The sequence below is a fragment of the Athene noctua genome, chromosome 14 (assembly GCF_965140245.1).
Source record: "Athene noctua chromosome 14, bAthNoc1.hap1.1, whole genome shotgun sequence".
Classification (NCBI taxonomy): Eukaryota; Metazoa; Chordata; class Aves; order Strigiformes; family Strigidae; genus Athene; species Athene noctua.
In genome coordinates, this window is record NC_134050.1 from 11,612,629 (window position 1) to 11,633,207 (window position 20,579).

Below are 20,579 nucleotides of genomic sequence, written 5' to 3' on the forward strand. Positions count from 1 at the left end.
AAAACAGTAAACCTTAACGCAGCTTAGGAACAGCTGAAGTGACAGGGTGGGCCAGACCAAATCTCCCCGGACTCACCCAGCCCAAGCTGGCACCATGTGCAAGATGCCAGTGTGACCTGTCACTTCAGGCCTCATCTGCTTCTGTCACTGATCCTGGAAAAAGGGTGACCTAGGGTGGCTGGAAGAAAGCGGCTTGCAGAGGTGACTGTGAAATCCAACCATTTAACTCTTAAAGCCACATCCCTTTGTCGCGTTGTAAGGGGCTTGTGTTCTGACAGCTGTTTTTTGTCTGGCCTGTTGTAGGTGTTGTCTGAGGTTGCACAATTAAAATGGTAATATGAAGATATTTTCATTAAGTAGGGATGGAACAGGGCCTGATCAGTCTAGGGAAATCACCAGGAACAAGGAAATCTCCTCAGCTCAGCTGGACTCTGAAACATCCAGCTGGTAACAGGTATTGGAAACTAGAGTTTTGAACACTTTTATATCTCCTTCTAAATTATAAGACGAATCCAAAGAACCACAACAAATACTCCCACAAAAGCCCATTTTATAATAAACTCATTAGCATGCTCTTCCAGAGCTGCCATTTCCCAGCCATGGGAGGTGTGCTCGGTGCAAGACCTGTGCTTGCTCCTCGCCTCCCATGCCAGCTGGCAGAGCGTGTGATCCCTGAAAGCACCCTGCCGCCGGGGAGCTGTGAGCACCCGTTCTGCTCCCTCTGAGCTTGCAATAGCCTGGGGGAGGCATGCTTCAAAGCTCAGCAACAGAAATCAGGGGACAATTTTTCTGTGCCAGCAAGAAGCATGATGCCATTGCTAAATGGGTCTTGCCAGCAACATCGGTCCAAGACTGCTGTTGAGCCAGACGGTGTGACCAGCCAGAAGACCAGGTGATCAAGTAAAACTAATCTTTCTTTTCAATCTTAAGTAATGCTGAAGGCAGATACTGCTCCTTGGTGGTGTTATTCGATCACTTGAGTTATATGACGCCTCTGTGGCTTTCCTGCGCTCCTGACAGACCCTTCTCTTGTTCAGCCACAGCGTGAAAGCACCAAAGGGCTCTGCACAACCCTTCTCCCTGTGGACGGCCTCCCTCTCGCCTCCCTCACAGCCCGCTGGTGCTAGAAGAGTGCCCGAGCTTCAGGCTTACCCTCTGCCAACAGAGTGACTGGCTTTGGATTAAGGGGGAAAAAAAGGGAAGATTTAAATGAACTTTGGTATCTGAAGAGGAGCAGCATAGAGTTGTTTGCATTCCTGGGGATTATCAGGATTACCTTCTAGCCCAAGCTGTGTGAAGGAGACCACCGTGGCTATGTACAGTCGAGGAAAGGAGTGATTGCGGAGTTCTGTGAGCTCCTCGCACCGCTATATGGAGGTAATTGCATTCATTGGGAATTAAGTTAAATGAATGGTAGCACAGTGGGAGCTGAAAGTAGCAGGAGCATAACCCAAGACGCCAACCTATGCTGAATCACCAGAATCAAATCTGCCAGGCATTAGGGACTTCACACTCTCTTTGCCAGCCTGCGGTTCAAAGCATCGGATCTTCAGCAGTTCATGTAAGAAGGTGTGGGCAGACATGGCTTTGAGCCAGCGCAGCTGTAGGCCTGGTCCCATCAACACTCTGGATCAAACTGCTTTGGGGCCTGTATGAGCAAGGCAGCGCCAAAACCACATACGTTGACCCTCAGCCTCAAATTTCATGTTCCACAATGAAAGCATAAGAGAGGTGACCTCTTCCAGGGCTGTCCATACACTTACAACAGGGCTTGGGCTCTGAAGCCAAAATCTAGGCACTCCTCCTGCTGCTCTCTCCTAGCACAGGCCCAGCCTTGCTGACCTCAGAGACAAGTATTTAAACAAGCTTGGCAAGAGCAGAAGTGGAGACGCTTGCCCGGGACCTCACAGAATGACATCTGACAGCCTCAAGTCCAGCTAGAGCCCAGGCACGGTCATGTCACCCTCCTCATGTCTAGGTGTGTTCGTGAGGCCTTGACTGAAATGGGTGACATCTGCCATGTGAACCTCTGTCAAACAGAGAGTGACCAGTGGCTCAATCAGGCAGCCTCTGTGAGGTTTGTGGCATTCTAAAAACTGTTTGGTAGCCAAAAGAAAGGGGCACATGGGCTTTCAGAGCCTAAGCGAACTCTGGAAAGGAGGAGCTGAAGATTAACATGGGTAGCTAGGAGACGGTTGGCTGCTGTCCCAGAGAGGGTGCTGCACAGGTCTCCCAGCGTTCCTGGGTGTGTTTGGCAGCTACACTAAGTGTTGTTTTCCTGCATAGTCTTTGCTGGCCCTGTTTGCTGCAGGCATTCTTACTTATCTGTGCAAACTCTCAAATAGGAAAATATCACATGCCTCGGTGTGTGTAAAGAGGAAGGTATTTGCAAAGAAGTATTTGAAATATGTTTCAAAGATTAACAAAGTTCAGCCAGCTCACCCAGTAGGTTGAGGCCAAGCACAGCAGGACTTGGGTTCAAAGCAGATATTGCCCAGCTCTGTTAACTTTTAAGTTGTGCAGCAAGTCAAGAGGGCAGTTGACCCAATCTGCTGTATGGCCCCAAAAAGAAGTTGGTAAGAGACAGGAGGTGAGATTCATGCCCCAAATCTGGCTTTCACCAATCCTCCCAAAACAGCATCTAGTGTTTCTTATGGACCCAGTATGTTTGAGAGCCTGCTAGCTCTAGACAGGATTGCAGAGAATGGAAGGACTGTAACCTTTCCTCGTTCACAGTGATGGAAGCTGGAGAGTTCTATGGTGATAAGCCCAGACTATCACTATAGTAGTGTCTCCCAGTGTCCTGGTGCTGGGCTAGCTCCTGCTCTGTCTCCAGGCCAACACAAGTGGGTACCGCTGCAGTCCAGTCATTCGCAACGTGCTTACCTTTTCCTTGTTGTCCATGGTGATGGCAATCTGCATCCTTCGCCCCCGGCGGAAAGCCACCAAATGGTCTGTCTCTTCTTCGCTCAGGTCTGGCACTCTGCCTGGGCCAGGGAAGCACTCAGTGCGTTTCTCACTGACGATCCGCTTGCCCTGGAAAGGACCGGATGAGTTAATGACACCCATGTGAGCCCGGTGCAGTGCCCGTCCTCGGAGAGCGGCCGTCCCCAATTTGCAAAGGGTTTTGGTCTGGCAGAACAGAAACTTGAGCTGTATAGTCAGTCCTTGTGGTTTATAGAGCCGCCACCCTGCTTTAAGGGATATGGGATAGTACATAGGCATGTTTAACTGAGCACAACTTAGGTAGGGTGGGACTTATCCTGTTCAGATGAACACTAATTGACATTTTTATTTTAGACAGGCGAGCCATCTTGAATTCGTTTTTGAAACAAACATGAAGTTGTTCTCTCGCCAAACAACATGTCCCAATAAAATTGAGGCTATGCTGCAGCAGAAGCCTAGAGGGTGAAAGAGGAGGGGAACAGCGGTGTTCTCTCCAACCTTGCCCACAAACGAGTTACTACCCTGAAGTGTATTAACACCTGATAATTTATCATCTTCTTAGTCATTGTGCATTCATATTTCTGGAATGATTTATTCAGCAGTGGAATAGTTTAGAAAACTGATATATAAACTCCTTGAACAGGGCAGTTTACCCCTTTCAGATATTATTTCCAGCTGTCTGTATCAGTTCATGACTTCTCTGCATGGATTTACATCTGGTTCTTATTTTGTTAATTATCTTTGTTGCTTGCTGAGCTCCTGCCAGTGCCCTCAGACATCACTTCCACAAAATGAGCACATCTTTTGTGCAAAAATACATACTTTTTCTCATTTAAAAGTATCATCTTTCAGTTCCATCATGTGCCTTTTTTTTTTTGCCTTACAAGGAAATTAGAGACTTAATAAGTCATCTCCATCTTTATCTCTGATCTTTTTCTTTCATCTGTATGATTCCTCTGCTCGAATTTACCAGGGATGAACAAACCTCAGAAGCTTCCCTCTCTAAAGGATGGTATATTTTACTCTGTTTTTCTCCTTGGACCTCCACGCATACCAGAGTCTTGATTTCAAAGGAGCTTAAAATCCCAAGTAAACTTCCGTGAAACTTGGGAACTCTTTGTTGCTACGAACTTGGTTTCAAAAACAAACAGCGCACACTGACCTCTGATTTGCATGGGAGTCTAGCAAGCATCAGTGGGTTTGCCATGACATATGACATCAAGATGTCCTGCATTAGCCTCATCTTCTCTTGGCTCTGCCAGAAGTGCAGATGTTAGCATAGGGGGAGCCTTGCTGTAGACAGCCTCCGTCAGCAAGACCTTTTTTATCGCTTGTTCAGTCATCGAGCTTCCTAACACATGATAAATGTTTTAGGAGGTCCTGGAGTATTTCCAGCATCAGACCTTCAGTCTCTTGTTTATTCTTCTTCCACATCTGTGTAATGTTGCTGTCTCAGCAGAGACAGTTCCTGTGTTAGACTGATGCATGCGAGAGGAGGAGTGGGTCCCTGCACTGCCGTTGGCTCTGTCTGCCAGAGCTGTGTGGACATGGTGGGAACCTTTATATACATTCCCTTGAGTATGTACAGCTCTGGGCTTAGTTTCAGCTGTAGCTCCTAACAAGCTCTGCTGCCCTTAGTAGGACCCTTGCTATTTCTGCTTTTCTTGAAATAAGTGAAGCCACATGTTGCATTCAAAGCAAGGATCTACTGCCAATCTGCTCAATGCCATTCCGGTACTTTCTGTGTTGTTCTCTATGTTTGTGTCAGGGCAGTCTCCTACTGTGGCTGCTGCTCAGGACCAACATCTGTGAGCCATCTCTAGAGATGCCAAGATGTATTTTTCTGGAGAGAGTAAAATCTGACAGCCAAGAGAATAGGCAATCATTTAAATGTGGAGTACAACTCTCTTGGCATCTCCCATAGCCAGACATTTAGGTGTACTTTTACCTGCAGCCAGGATATATATCCTGGAAAAGTCCCCATACCTATAAACCTTGTGAGCTGTTTTAAAGGTATTAGTCTATGCATTGGTCTTGAGAAGGATATGAGTTTATCAGAGACCAGGCAGAGCCAGAAAGTCCAAACCAGAAGCTAAACTGCTCTAAATCCTAGCTTTACTCCCCCTCCATGAACAGGGCATACTATACTGTCCTAAACTACACATTCCGTTGCAGTCACAGCATTACAAGTGATTGCACTACTGCAGCTTAGTAAGTGACCGCCCGATTGCTAAACTAAAGCCAGCACTGGTTGAAGGTGTGAAGGTCAAGGGCAGATTTGGCAGCAGCGACCAGAAGACAGTGGATTTTAGGAGCTGGAGAGCAGTAAGTCAAGCAGCACACCAAAGATGGGCTTCAGGAGAGCAGATGTGGAGCTGTTCAGGGACCTGGCAGGCAGGACCCTGCAGGAAACTGTCTGAAAGGAGAAGGGAGCCTGGGAGACCTGGCTGATTTGTGTGGACACAGGAACATTAGTAAGGACTTCCCATTGTACTAGGAAATGAGCAGATGTGAGATAACTTGGAAGAGAACTCTTTAGCAGGGGATCAGACTAAATTACCTCCAGAGGTCCCATCCCACCTCAGCTACTCTGTGGTTCTGTCGCGTCCAAGCCTGCAGCCTGCTTCAACTGTGACGGAGAATGTACTCAGGTTTTACACCTGTATATGTGTGTACATGCACACAGGCATGTGTGCAGGTGTATGCAAGTAATGAATTTAATACGCAAGAATGAATTGAGTAATTTTGCCTGTTTTGTGCAGCTCTGGCTTTTCTACAACTAGAGCTAGGTAGTACAGACCAGAATTCAGGATCAGGGAGCCATGAAGCTCACAAGCACTTTAGGTCTTGGCTTTTAAGTGGAGCAGCACCTGCTTCTGAACGACTGAATCACATCATGTCCAGAAGTAATGTATTTCCATTGCCAGAGCTATTAGCCAATACAAACACAGGATATTTTAAAATTAAAAGAATAATTCAAATTCTGTTCATGTTCTACGATTCATATATATTATTCCTAAATTTCACAGAAACTGGAGACTGGAATTAGAATGGTCAGCACAGGATTCCTGCTTGCAGTCAAAGAAACCAACATGTTTTTTCTTTATGTCAGTGCAAATCAGTATTAATGAATGTGAGTGGAAGAAAAATTAACCTTTTGAATAGACTGTCTGGGTCTTGCATTTCAGACCACAGAGCTGGGCTGGATAATTTGAAGCTGCAAATCTCTTTTATCATTCCCTCTGGGTTTATGGGGCAATGTCTGTGGCCACAAGAGTATCCTCTGGTCTCACTCATGTTGGCAGTTACGCTGAGATGCTGTAGGAGCTCCAAAATACGGTATTAACATGGTCATTTTAGGAAGCTACTGTGTATGAGCACTCATGGGCCATGCCAGTGCTCTTACCTTGTGATAAACACAGGAAAAGGCAGTTTTATTTAACTCCTCCATTAAAGACTATATAAATGGACACTTCTTACACGGTAGCTTGCAAAGTTATGTTAACTGAATAATGTGTCTTCCAGATATATGAACTAACACTTCCCACTGCAATGGAAAGGCAGTGAAAACTGAAATCTTGTCATTCCCTCTGAAAACCTGAGCCTTCCTATTTAAACTTTCCCCCACAGCTAGCAAGGATGAAGTGATAAGCATCACTGCATGTGCTTCACAGCTCCCCTTTGTAAGGAAAACTAAACTCTTTCTTACATGTGGAAGACATGGAAGAAAAGTGCCTAGCAGTTTTTTGAGGCCCTCTATACATCAAGGGTCTGTGATTTAACCCCAGAAATGTCAGTGGAGTCACAACAGGGACAAATACAGCCTCCCTGTTTTGGAGTTGGTGTATACAAGACTGCACCTCTCTTTTTTCTCTCACCACACCAGCCTCTCCTCTTCTAAAAACCCATTTCTCGCTCACATCTTCTGGGGAGGAGGGCTCTGTAGAGCAATCTGGGCAATAGCCCAAAGCAATCTGTAAAGCAATTTTCAGTGAAAAGAATCTCTTTCTTTTCCCCAGCATCTGCCTCACTGGCAGCAACTCTCCAGCCAAGAAGGCTGCCTGCTGCCACCGAAGAACTCTGCTGCCCAAGCAGGGTGACACGGTTTCCTCAGTGTGCAAACAGTCCCTGTGAGGACGGTGTCCTCCCAATGTAAGAACAAAGCTCTTTGGGGATTGCAGGAGCACCTCAAGTGGGACTCTCCTGCACAGGGCCCAGTCTTGCATGACTGTAATACAGCTGGAGAAGAGCTGAGATCTGCTGACATCCTCTGAAGGCAGCCAAACACATTGTGCCATGCAGAACAGGCTCTTAGCTGCTTGCTGTCCTGTCTCCCTGCAGAGGCTGAAATACGGTGGCTTTGCTTTGGAACCCCCAAATCGCTCCAGCCTGGCAGGTACTTCGGTGCTGAAGCCATACATTGCTTTGTTCTTCAATGGTTATTATTCCTAGGAAATATCAGGCATAATCCTGAGTTTCCTGGGACATACGGGGCAATACATCTTCCCTCCTTTAAGCCCTGAGCAGGCATGTACAGTAATTCTGGGCTGTACTGCTGAGGTTAGTTAGCGAACTGGAGAGCTGAGCTTGCTCTGCCCTAGACAGAGCACTGATAGAAGGTGTTCAGCATTCTAGTTACTGATTTTTTTATTAAGAAAATAAGCCCAGGCTTAGCAATGTAACAGTAAGCTATTAGTCCATAACTTGGACATCAAACATTAATTCTAGCTTAAGTCAACAGCTGTTCCCTAGAGCCCTTCAGTCTTTAGATGGTGACAGCCTGTCCTTTAGACAAATAACATGGTCACAAGTAACTCTTGCCCAGGAGGCCCAGCACTGGGCAGGTATTTTTGAAGATGGCTTCATCTGAGAAAGTCCTTCCTGAGGAGGGACATGGGCCCCGAGTACAAGCAACAGCAAAGCCACTACCTGAAAACCTGAGAACCGATGCAGAGGACCTCGTACCCAGATAGAGGAGCCTAGATACAGGAGCAGGACAGAAGCCTCAAAGTACACTGCTGGGTTTACCGGGAGGCGGCCCTTTCCTCAGGCTGTTAGCTGCTAAAAGTCCCAGTGGGAAGGCTGGCGCGTTGGTAAAGCCACTAAACCCTGCAGCTTATTGAGCAGATGGCAAGGAAGACTCGGAGGCTGATACAGGAAATAGGTATTTAGCAGAGCTGTGATAGCCAGACACATACAGGCTGGGAGACCACCACCTTTTCTAGGTAATACCTTCTCTCCCTCCTTCCCTCGTTCCCCATAGAGCTTCTGGCTACGATGCATCGCCTGAAGGCACATTCTGCTTAATGTGACGCCATGTGTCTTCTTTCGCTTGTTTAATTGTTTTAACAATATCAGTCATTTCCTAGATTGCTCGTCCCACATTGGGAAATCCCAGTCCTCAGTGGGCCAGCTCCCAAGGCGAGGGATGTCAGATGAGGAAAGCGCCTGTGCAGAGCCAAGGGGAACAGAGGGCAGGGCCCAGGGAGTGGCAGTGCCTGGCAGAGCCACCCCTTCCCCTCCATAGGGTCTGTCCTGCCTCACTCGCCGCCCACAGGAGCTGTGGGACTTTGGCACTGGCTATTTAGCTGCAGTCAGAGAGAACTGAACTGCTTCCCTGTGGCACTTCACCAAGAAACTGTAAATGGAGAAGTGCCCATCTTATGTTTGAGGCATGCCCCAGATTGCAAAAGCAGTGTTAAAAACACCTGCCTGGGGAGTGTCAGGAAAAAGAAAATGGGGAGCAAAGCAAAACCCTGGACTTCCATCTAGTTTGTGCAATTTTCCAGCTGACTTTCCTCTGGGGCTTCTCTCTTTACAATGATTTGTGGTATTTAGGATTGGATGTCAATGGTTTTCTGCACAGCCCAGCTACTCTGTCACTGGAACCTTGCCATGGTCAGAGGAAGGATGGTGAGGCCCAGTTAGTCATCTCAGTGTCACCAAGCAAGTCTCTCCAGGGACACCTGCTCGCTGGGAATCTACCCTTTAGTTGTCTACCCTCTTTTAATCTTCAGCAAACCAGAGGATGCTTAACAGGGCAGCAGCAACAAATAAGCCTGTACTTCACATGATACCTAATACAATTTTGTCCAAAATCCTAATAATTCTTCCCTCTCACCCATTACAGTCCTATGCTCGTCCTACTCATCCATTTTGAGAACTATATTTAAAGTAACTAAAGGAAGGTTCTGGATTGATGCCACTGGAACATTCACTGACAAATCAGTTTTCCTCTGTCATAAAGTCAGGCTGCTGGGTTGTTCTTCACACCAACATTCAGGAGACCCTGTGAAAGGTGCTTAATACAAGCAAATTCATAGACACTGTAGAGGAGGGACCTTATGGGGAGTTTCCACCGAGGTCTGCATTTCCAGCAGAATAATCTCAGAGGTCTATTAATTGTCCATGCTGAAAAACACTGGCACAGAGTTTAAGGCAGCAGTGTGATTTAGCTGCCAGTGCTTTGCGCTAATACAAATCCCCATCTTGGACTTGAATTCTGAGCTGTAGATGATAGAAATGGCTCCAGGGAACACAGTCTGTCTGCAAGAGCCACTCACTCTGCAAATGTAATTGCTTCAAACATAAGCCCCCCATGCAGAGCTACACGGCCATGAGAAACCTTGGAGGAGACTCTCAAGTATTTCATTGGGAAAGATCAGTCAGAAATGAGGAATGTCAGATTTCTATGTACTCCCTCTTGTAAGAAAAAACAGAATTTTCCCTCTTACATCAGGAGGTGGTTTGGTGGTGCTGGAATGAGATTTCATTTGAAGAAGATGTCCACGCTACCAGTAATCTATCTGGAACAAAGGAAATGAGAAGCCTCAGTCCCTTTCTCCTGAAAAATCACTCTGAAAGGTCCATTATTTCCTAAATGATTCAATTCCTTCAAGCTAACATGCAATGACTTTATAATGGCACAGTGATTGTGGCCTATTTCTTCATGGAAAGGAAGGGTAACTAGGTCATGGAGAAAGAGAAATGAAAAGGCATTGAAGGCACAAAAATCACAAAAATATTTCCAAGTTGCCTCAGAGGGAGAAATGGCTCTCTGCCTGTTGTTTACAGCTCAGGTTTTCAGCACTCCTACCCCAACGCACCGGGGTAGCAGGAAGGGTGGAGTTTCGCTTCATGGCCCTGGGAATGCCTTTGGCTCAGACCTCAGTTCAAAAAAGCCCACTCTCATTTTGTGGGCCAAGCACGTTGCTGTGCCTGAAAGGGGACCCATGGGAACACTATTTGCTGCCACCGTTTCCTCTTCCCATCGCCGCTGTGACGGAGGCAGGAGCTGACCTCGGGCGTCCCAGCATCTCAGCAAGGCCGGCTGAGGCTTTATGTCTCCTTCACACCGGCACGGTCAGCACAAAGGGTCTGTGATCACCTGCCTGCTGTGTCTCCCCTTGTCTCACTGCTGTCTTAGTCTTAATCAATAAATAGATAAGATCGCCTCTTGTATTCTTTCAGAACATATTTAACAGCGAGGAATATCACTTGCAGCAATAATCTGCCTCCGGGGACTCACTAACTAGAAAACTTCCCTGAGTGACCACACAGGTGCATCTGTGGAGGCAGATACTACATTTTCCCAGAGAAGGTGGCACTTCTGATCCTCGTTCCTATTCATCTCAGGGGCCAAACTCACTAACTCCAGTGAGAACAAGGCCGGTCCCCTGAGATATACTCCAAGTGAAGAAAAAAAGAGCGTGAAGCTCATACAGGCACGTACTTCCTTGGCTGTGATGCCAATGCTAACTGCCAAAGTTCTATCAAACCCTTCCTGGCAATAAGTCCCGACGTGCTGAAGCTGCCACTGGGATCATTACATCAAGATGCACAGACTGCACGAGGGATGGGCTAGTGCCCAGGAGTGGATGCTTTGGGATTTAAAAAAATGAAGTAGCTTTTTTAATTACTTTTGCCTTCTCGCATGATTTTTCATTAAGTCTGCAAATACTGGGTCACAGTTTCTGCCCATCACATTGGCAGCTGCAACAGATACTCATGTCACTTTTTTTTTGCTTCTGCATTCAGGACTTTCTGGAATACAGTAACCGAGGGAAATGCTGCTGATTTTACCACCAAATGTCACTGCCTCCCTGGGAATAGCTGGAGAGTAATGCAGCTAAATCTGTCCAAGCTCCCACGTATTTCCACCCCCTTTCCAGGCACAGCAGCAGTTTAACAAACCTGCTGGTGGCCCAGGAGGGAAATGAGGTGACTGATCTCTCAGAAAGGGAACTGGCTACATGTGGCTGGATGGAGCTGCTGGGAGGTTTAGCAAGGCCAGCAAGTCAGAAATGGGGAGGGAAGTGGTTGGCAGCTCGAGATGAAGATTGAGGCTGTGCTGAAGGATTGAGAAATGAGAGAAAAGGAGAGGGAAAGGAACTATTCCTTTGGTCAGTGAGGCACCTGGGGACATGCTGAGCAGAAAGCAAGAGTGAGAGTCAGAACAGAAGCCCCTTTGTGAGTCAAGAGGTTGTGGTGTAAGAGGAATCCTATTCTCTGCTCACCTTGGCTTTGTTGTCCATGGTAACGGCCAGCTGCATCCTCTTCCCCATCCTGAACGTGAACATATGATCTGCTTCCTCCTCCTCCTCCTCCTCCTCGCTGCCAATGCCGAACCCAGGGCTTGTAGGACAGGGGCTCCCCCATTTCTCGCTCACCACCCTTTTGTCCTGGAAAGCAAATCACTTCTTTTAGCAAATCCAGGCCCCTCAGCTCACCAGTGGGATTCCCTTCCCCAAACACACCTGCATGCGTGCAGGGAGGCCAGCTACCGAAAGGCAGGCCTTGCCCCAAGGATGCTCGCTGTGCCCGGCATGGTGCCGTGACATTCCTAGGGAACAAGGGGCTCCTTGTCTGCTCAGCAGCGAAACCCACAATTACAGCGGGTCTGGAAAATCCTTTGCACTTACAAATCTGACATTTCAGACTAAAATGTCAGAGTTATGGGAAACAAATGTCATCCTCCTCTCTTTCTGCAGCACTCTGAGTTAGATCAGGAAAGCCTAAGTCCTGATGGAGATGGCCTGGGAAGCCAAGTGGCTGGCTCCTGAGGGTGGTGCTCACCATCGAGAGGGCTGGGCTATCTTGTCCATAGTGTTCAGTCTGGGTAATTGCATCTTTCAGGTCCTGTATGAGAGAAAAATGTGTGCAACAGCGCACCTGCGGAGCAAAGCAAGGGCCGGGGCGTGGCTGAGAAGTGAGCCGTGACCTGGCCTGGATCTAATAGCCCAGGAGCACTGACTGCACGCAAGGAGGTGGGCTGGCCCCACGAGCTCTGTGCGAGCTCTGGTAGAGGACTTCGCCCAGGGGTTAAAGTGGGACTGGCCGGGTGGTTCACCAAGCCCCACACTGCCAGGAGGGGTGGACACGGCTTGTCAGACACAGATTTGGCCCAGTTAGGAAGGGAGCATGGGACTTGCAGGCTTTGCCCCAGCTGTGGGAAGCCCCAGATCAACCAAGGGCTGCTTGCTTTGACCACAACTTTGCCCAGCGTACGGGCACTCTCAGAGGCACTCCGGATGCCCCCAGTGACACACATCCACCTGCCTACATGTCTGCAGTGATGCTGACACCCAGGACCCGTCCAGAGCCAAGTGTGCCTGTTCACACATTCATTCATTCATTCACCTATGAATTCATAGTTCCGTGTGCCTGGGAACAGGTGCTTGGGCATGGCTGGAAATTCATGTGCATTAACTAAAATCACACTGAGCACACACCTCTGCAGAGTTTTCACATCTGTTTGCAAGGACTTAGGAGCCCTATGCCTTTGCTGTAGAGGCTACAGCTTTCAGAACTGTCACTTTGCTGAGGTAGGACTGGAGTGAGAGCTGGCCTGTGGTGAAGGAGAGGCAGCACTTACATTGTGAGCTTTGGTGATGGTGATAGTAAGTCCGTCCTGCTTGGGTCTCCGGGAGGTAACAGCCATTCCCTCCTGCTCTGCTCGCTTTTTGTCCTCTTCAATTTCCTGAAACATAAATATCATTATCATCAGTATGTACCTGGATGCCTACAGATGTTGTCCATTTTCCTGTTTAGGATTTCTCCTAAATGGACCCACTTCCACCTCTAAGAAGGAGTGGACCACCTCGTGTCCAACCTGTGTGCCCTTGGGAGGGGTCACAGGCATCTCTGACCTCCATTACCTGTCCCTGTGGCACAGGGTAAATCTTGTATTGGCTCAGAGTGTTCCCTCTGGTCTCAGCACACACAGTGGAAGCAAGCCCAGAGCATGGGGGCAGCTTCTTGACTGGCAGGGCAGATCATGGGTTTGAGGTTTGGGAAGGATTGGGTGTAGGATCTGTGGAGAGGCTGGAAGACACACCAGGCCTGCAGAAAGGGAGGGCCATGCTCAAGAGCCATGATCCCTGTGTCACTCTGGGGAAGGGCATCATCTATGGCCAAGGGGAGGTGGTTGAGATCTGACTATCTACTAGGCAGCTTCTTCCACAAGTCCGATGGTGGGGGCAGGTGGGCAGCATTTCGTATGGGGTAAGAGTTCCTCTCCCCCAGCTGCCCCTGGCGTTCAACCCTTCCCAGAGCTTTCCACTACATACCACTTTTTGCTGCCACCAGAAAAGGTCCAAAATGGCTCCTGTGGTATCAAAGGAAATGTCTTCTAAGCAAGACCCAGCCCAGAGCACCACTCAGTCTCTCAGCTCTGGACCCAAGACACAAAGCCTACTCTGGGTTTCTGGGTTTTCAGCACAGCTCTCTGCCAAACTCGAGACTGCCCACACAGCCAGCAAATGTTAAAGAGCCCCTAAAGCCAAGTGGCCTTGGGAACAGGCAGGAGAATGTCCCAGACAAGCCAAGGGGGACCCTTCTGCCAGGAGTACCCCCAGGCTGTCCTGCTCTGCACTGCCCTATGCAGGCACCCATGGAGAATGGTAAACAAATCTGCAGGGAGAGCTCTGGGTCACCACAGCGTCCCCCAAATCAGCTCACACAAGCCAGGCTGGGTATCTCCTCCAGGCCCCTGGGTAGACTCTCTTGGCCAAGGCAGGACAAAAAAACAGCTGGAGGGCTTCCTCCTAATTCAGAAGGTAACCAACAAGCTGCTAAAGCCTTGATTTACCTTCATCTTCCTTTTTTTATCATGGAATCTCTTTTGGAGATCTCTGTGCTCCTTGGAAACACTGGGACCAGTGAGGAAAGAGCTTCAACCCATACCCCTGCCCTGGTAGGGAAGATAAACCTATCAAATGTCTTGAGGATGCAACCTTCAGTGCATCCAAGAGGATAAGCACGAGGCACTGGAAAGGACAGATGAGGAAAAAGTCAGGGGAGTAGGAGGTGAAGGGGCAGAAAAGGTGTGATGCAGGTAGAGGAAGATGGTAGGGAGAGAGGAGATGCTGCAGCAGCAAGGCAAGCACCAGCAAGCTGCTTTCCAGTGCAATTCAGGAGCTGGAGCTAAAGGCAGAGCTCTGCCAACCCACTCTGAATCCCTTCTGATGTAAAAACTGTATTTGTATAACAAAGTCACTCCAACACCGCTGACCATTCTCATTACACTGGGAGCTGAGGACTCCAAAATGGAGCTGGCAAAGGTAAGAACCTGCAGACTTACCTGGTATCGTCGTATGAGTGCTTCATTCTTTTTCCGCAAAGCCAGTATTTTCTTATCGAGTTCAACATCCTTCTGCTCTTTCTTCCTTAACACTGCATCATCCACAGCAGCATCCTGAAAACAGGAGCAAAACTCTTCTCAGTCATCACACCAACAGGACAAAACCCACTCCTTCTGTTGAGACAGGGTAGGAAGTGGAAGAGTCCTTCCCCACCATTTCTCCCCTTGGTCCTCCATTAAAAAGAACACTGTATCTTGTAAACTGACTTTTTCCTGACAGAACTGACCTTTTATTTTCCTACAATTTTTGTTCAGCAATGAGGTAGTTAGAGCAAAAGCTGATGTCCCAGTTTGGTGGCTATCAGTAGGCTCCAGAGTGCAGCAAATGACATCTCTCCCTGCTGTTGGTGCAGGTGTTCCCAAGCACATTAGTTCCCCTCCATTTACATTCAGAGAGCACCTTGGTTACCACTGGGGATAAAGAATTGGATTTTTAAAATTCTACTGACAGCAGTGTCTAGCAAAAATTAATGCTGATGAGCATCATCTCACTGCAGCAAGCTGATCCATATCGTCTAGACTCTGCCCAGTGTTTGCATGAAGAGCAAGGTGGCAAGGCTGAGATCTCCAAGGCACTACAGGTTTATTTTTAAACAGTGTTTTTATGCTCTCCTTATCAGCATGGCATCTGCATGCTGCAGAGATCTCATATTCCCACTCCTCCACTCACACAAAGAGCCGGGTAAGATGAAGCGAGACTGAGGAGGGAAGGAACCCCAAATCTCTGAGCAGGCATCGCACGTCTGGGTACGAAGTGAGACTGAGGAGGGAAGGAACCCCAAATCTCTGAGCAGGCATTGCACGTCTGGGTACGAAGTGAGACTGAGGAGGGAAGGAACCCCAAATCTCTGAGCAGGCATCGCATGTCTGGGTACCTCTCCTGCTAATATGACAACTCTAAGCACCACCAGGCTACCGCCATCCCGCCACCTTTGCCATTTGGCCCTGTGCAATAAATCTGCCGCAGGAGCACTGCAGCAAATCCAGCTGCATCCAGCAAATCCATATTGCCCACAGCGTCAGGAAAGTTTGGGGGAATCGAGAAGCAAATGGAAGAAAAACGTTGCCCATCTTGCTACAAACAGACGTTGCTCCTGCGGACAATTCACCCCTCTAAAGCGGAAACAGCCAGCGCGTGGCAGAAAAGCATGGTGATGGTCCCCAGACGCTGGAAAAGAGGTGCCAGCGTCCTCTGGGGCCAGCGTGGTGGAACAATCCTGTCCCCCTCCTCGCCCTGGACCTGTCCGGGTCTCTGGGGCCGGTATCAGCCCCTGCTCCAGGGCACCTCAGCCCCCAGCTGTACCCTGGGGGCCGGGAGAGGGACCCGCCCAGGGCAAAGCTGTGCCCCACCCTCAACCCCAGCCTCCCGAACCCTCCCAGCCCTAGCCCGGTGCTGACCTGATGGCTGCTGTAAGCCTGGTCCTAAAACCAGTTTCATGAGTATACGGGGGATAACTGGTGAGGTTTCAGTAGTGGGGGATAGGCTGCAGGGTGCCCTGTGAGGGGACTGACCTCAGCTGGTTGCAGGTTCCAGCCGGCTCCATCATGGGCTTCCCGCCAAAACCCAGCCAATCAGGGGAGTCCGTGGGGCCTCTGAGCCAATCAGGGGAGCCCCTGGGGTCCCTGAGCCGTCAGAGGAATGAGGCATCCTCCGGGGAGGCAACGGTGCCTCCGAGGAAGCGCATGCCAGAGAAAAGGGAGAAGGAGGCCAGGGAGGAGGTAAAGAAGAAAAAGGTGCTGCTGGGAGGAGGAGGAGGAGGAGGAGGAGGAGAGGCCCACTTGAGTGGGGACACCAGAGCAGCTGCTTCTGGCGGGGGAGCCTCCCAGCACGGACCCCATCACCGGAGCTGCCCTTGCCTTGCCAAACGGAGAGGGTGCCCCGTGCTGAGTGGGGTGGAGAACAAAAACATGGGGGTGAATGGTGCCAGCAAGGAAGCAGGGGTGTTTTTCCTAAGGAGGTGTTTGGTTTTATTTTTCTTTAAAATCAGTATCAATTGTTTATATATGGTTGATTGGCAAATAAAATTCCCTGAAACAATGAAGTGGTTTTGCTCGCAATTCATGGGCATGTTTTTTGCCCATCCCTGTTGGCTTCCTGTCAAATTCCTCATTAAAACACCAAGACCTTCAAGACAACTGTCGGTTTTCCCATTTTCGCGTGAGTGAATCACCACCACCTCCCTGCAAGTGAGTATTTCTGCTGCCCTCGCTTCTCCAGGGCCAACAGCTCCCGACTGTGCCCATCCCAAGATCAAAAGCCCCAGGAGCATCCCCCACTGCAGGCTCCGGAGCATTCAAATCTGGGAAGAGCTTCTGCAGAGGCAAGAGGGGCTTTTCCTTCATTAATCATGACATAGCAGGTGTGACCTCCTTCAGGGAAGGATCTGTCAGGGGCCAGCCACAGCAGCTGGGGACACGGGATCTGGGTCTGACACCCGCCATGCCCTGGGAGCCTTCGTGCCGGCGGTGACTCAGGCAGCCAGGCTCCCCAGGGTCTGGCCTCCAGCGGTAGCCAACGGGCTTGCAAAGCCCTTCTCCTGGGAAGGGAGGGTTTCTCCCACAGACCTCAGGTGCCTTTTGCCTGGTCCTAAGTAGGTCACCAGAGACAAAATTGGAGCAGTGGAGGTCTGGCAGAGGGGATGGAGGGGTGCTGTCAAACACAGCCCTTCTTAAACTGAGCCAACACACAGTGAAAGCCCAAGGCTCGACGGCAAAGAGTAAAGAGCTGTGGTAGCCCAGGGGAGGGAAAGCCTTTGACTTTGCTCCATGTTCCCTGTTTGTGAACTCTACCCAGTGACATACAGGGGCTCCCACCTCCTGCAGATGTATGTGTTTATAGCGTGCCAGTGCATCAAACAAGGCACAATTAAGGTGCTGGGAACCTGAGCTTTGATTTTTGTGTGTCATGTAGAACTTTGCCAGGATGGGGATATTCTGCCCATTTGAAAGCACAAGATTTTAGATGAGCTGCAGGAATTACGTCCTTAACACGGGAAGGTTTTCACTACCTGGGAGGTGGACATCGAGTGAGAATGTGGGCACATTTGATCATCTGGCCCTTCAGAAAATAATTCTAGGTAGTGCGTGGGAATTCAGCCAGGGGTTAGCACCACTGCTCTTCCAAAAGCATCACAGGCCTCCTGGGAACCAGGGCTGCAAATCATCCCGTGTGCCCAGCCAGCGCTCGTCTTCAAAGGAAGGGATCCAGCTGCTGAATCACCGCACATGCCTGCAATGCTCAGTCTTCCTTTCCAGGGCTTTACATGAAAAACCCCCCAAAGTTAATGACATTTTAGCTCCCGTCAGGCAGATCTGTGCTTGATCTGCAAAGAACAGGGCCATGGATGGAGGGAGAAGTCTGCGTGCGTAATGTTCTTTGGCGAAAAGGGACTAAAGGTTGAAAATGTGATAGCATCACAGAGGAGGTGGGCTGGATGTCAGAGACAAGAGAGGGGAGAGGCAGGGGAACCGGTTTGCTAAAGCAGATCTCAGATCTGCCGAAGCGCATCTTCACTTGCCTCCTCAGTGAGGGTTATTTTATTGGTGCTGATTTACCAGCCCTTGCTGAGGGCCACTCTGCCAGGACACAGGCATGCATTTGTGTTCAGGTGGAACAACAGGGACATTTAAACCGCCTCCACACGCTCTCCTGCTGGACAATGGGATTTTGTCAAGGTCTGTGGGAGAATGAAACACGATTTTCCATTTCCATCAATCAACCGGCTACGCGACAGGTGAGTAGACTGTATATGTGGGTGGATACACTTTCATGGCCATTTGCAAGGCTGATTAAAGACGAATTCAGTGTTTACCTGAACAGAAGCTATTCTCTGAGCACTAAATTGGCAGGTTCGCTGTTTGCCGAGTGCTGGGGTGTTGGCTGCTTGAGGGTGGGATCAAAGTGGTGTATGCCCTCAAACACACCCCTTTCATCTTCCAATTCCTTTGAAGGGGCACTGACAGAACTGCCGGCTCAGGAAGAATTTAAAAATTCCTGCAGAGATTGTATTTGTGCTCTTCTTTTTTCAAAGGCGAAAGATGGAAAGGACCTGTCAGGCCATTCTCCCTCTCTGCGCAAGACTGCACATTTGTCAGCATTTTGTCTACGTTGCAACACAGCTCGTGCTGGGGGGAGGGGGGGTCTTTCCATTTCCAGCTGGAAACAAGTCACTGGGAGGAAAGTTTTGCTGGTATTCAGCACTTCTCCCCTTTATTAATGAAGCCATTCAGGTATTTCTCTCTGCGCAGTCTGGGGAGCTGCGGATGAGAGTGGTCTGCTGCCCGCACACCCCGAGGCCACAGAGCAGCCCGCTGCACGCAGAAGCGCCGAGCGGCGTTTAGAGCCCACGCACCAGCTCGCAGGGGCTCACCCATTGTATGGTTCAGCCAAGTCAGCGTTTGCTCGTCAGCCACCACTGCGAGCCAGCCACTAACAGGGGGACGTGCCCTCTCCTCCGCTTCTGGAACCAACTCGCCGCCCCAGCCCATGCTGAAGCTGATGCCCAGGATGAAAAGTGGCTACACCGTGCCCTCCCCGGAGTAAAGCTCTTCCGGGGAGTCAAGGTGCCCGTATGTCACAGCGACCGGAGAGTTATAAATGGCTTTGGCAGAACAAACGTGCAATGGCTTTGAATCAGCAGCCGAGCCCGATGCCTCCTAGATAGCAAGGCAGAGCAAGGAAGCTGCAGAATGAGAGGCCTCTTTCTCTCGCAAATAAAACTGTCACAAAAGGAGAAATGGAAAGCTAGTGGCTTCGTGCTTCAATTAAATGACGACATCTCGTCCTGTCATACCCCCACTCCTAAGTGGCACACACACTTGCTACGCAGCTCATCGGGGGCTGGAGGGACGCCTTGCTCCAGACTGTCTCTGTGTGCAGTGTTTTCCCACATACTTCTACGATCGCCTGCTTCTACAGCGAGAGACCTCGGAGGCAGCAGGGTTGGAAAAGCGAGAAAGACAGAAGGTGGGGGGGAGGGAAGAAGAGAGGGGACCGGGGCCCTCAGCTAACACGCTTCTGCGTAAGCAAATGCATCCGCTCTTTTTAAGAAATATCCTCTGGCTTGACAGCTGCAGCTGAAACCCTTGCCGGGATAGGCACCATCCAGCACTGCCTGGGTTTCTGTTTGCTGTCTGCCCCGGCCTCCCACCCTCCTGGGAGGCACATTGTCCTGAGCCAGCCACCACAACCTGCCCCTGCGACGGACGGGTAAACCCCAGCACCCAAAACCCACACACACACCCCCAGCACCCCCCCGCCGACACAGTACGGCTTGTTTGCTCCCCGTGCCTGCTGGCAGCCAGGCAAGGAAAAAAAACAACAAAGCGACAACCACCGAAAGGCCACCCTGAAGGAATCGAGTGAGAGTCCTTCCGTGGGCTTTTTGGGTGAGGGACCCCACCGCCCCGCGCCCCTCCCAGGCCCCACAAAGGCAGCACTCACAGCTCGGTGCATGTTGGACATCGGCAGCGAAGCCCAGCAGATTCCAGAGCAGAGCTAAAAGAGGAGAGCCATCAGACGGCCTTTCTCAGCACTGGTTGCACAGCATACAAGATCATGTTTTGATTACAAAAGCCTCGTCTGGGCTCCCAGCCAAGAGCACTGGCTGCCTAATATACCAAGCACAGACAGGGTTTTGAGTGCCTGTGTCCTCCTCTCCAATCTCACTCTCTTTTTAAAAGAAACACTCCCCCTTTTCCCCCCTCCTGACTCCTTTTAACTTCCTGATGCCACAAGCCCTCGTTCAAAGTGGGAAAAGCCAGGCGAACAATGAAAAATGGATCAGGCAAACAGCTTGACTTCACTTCGTGGCCATTCACAGGGTCGTGTTATTTGTTATGCATGGCTAGTTGCACGCCTGGCGGGGGATCGGGAAAGTATCTGGGGTCCTGAATGTCTTGTGAGTGCGAGTATGTGCGTGAGCCGTCAGGGGAAAACAAGTGCTGGATTTGCCTTTTTCTGTTTAATTTCAGTATTCTCTAGGAATGATTT

General features: G+C 49.7%; 1 protein-coding gene across 3 annotated transcripts in view; it reads right to left on the reverse strand.

The window, feature by feature from the left end:
• CCDC9B (coiled-coil domain containing 9B) overlaps positions 1-20,184 on the reverse strand; it is a 50,710-nt gene extending 30,526 nt beyond the window's left edge. Inside the window, exons 1-6 of one of the 3 annotated variants that reach the window (XM_074918502.1) lie at positions 20,031-20,184; positions 14,528-14,641; positions 12,821-12,925; positions 12,022-12,084; positions 11,463-11,627; positions 2,887-3,036 (exon numbers count right to left, since the gene is read on the reverse strand). In XM_074918502.1, the coding sequence (XP_074774603.1) occupies positions 2,887-3,036; positions 11,463-11,627; positions 12,022-12,084; positions 12,821-12,925; positions 14,528-14,641; positions 20,031-20,051 (618 nt within the window). In that variant the 5' untranslated portion in view covers positions 20,052-20,184. The remainder of the gene's footprint in view (positions 1-2,886; positions 3,037-11,462; positions 11,628-12,021; positions 12,085-12,820; positions 12,926-14,527; positions 14,642-20,030) is intronic. The other 2 variants (XM_074918500.1, XM_074918501.1) reach the window with 2 other exon arrangements.
• Between the last annotated feature and the right edge of the window lie 395 nt (positions 20,185-20,579).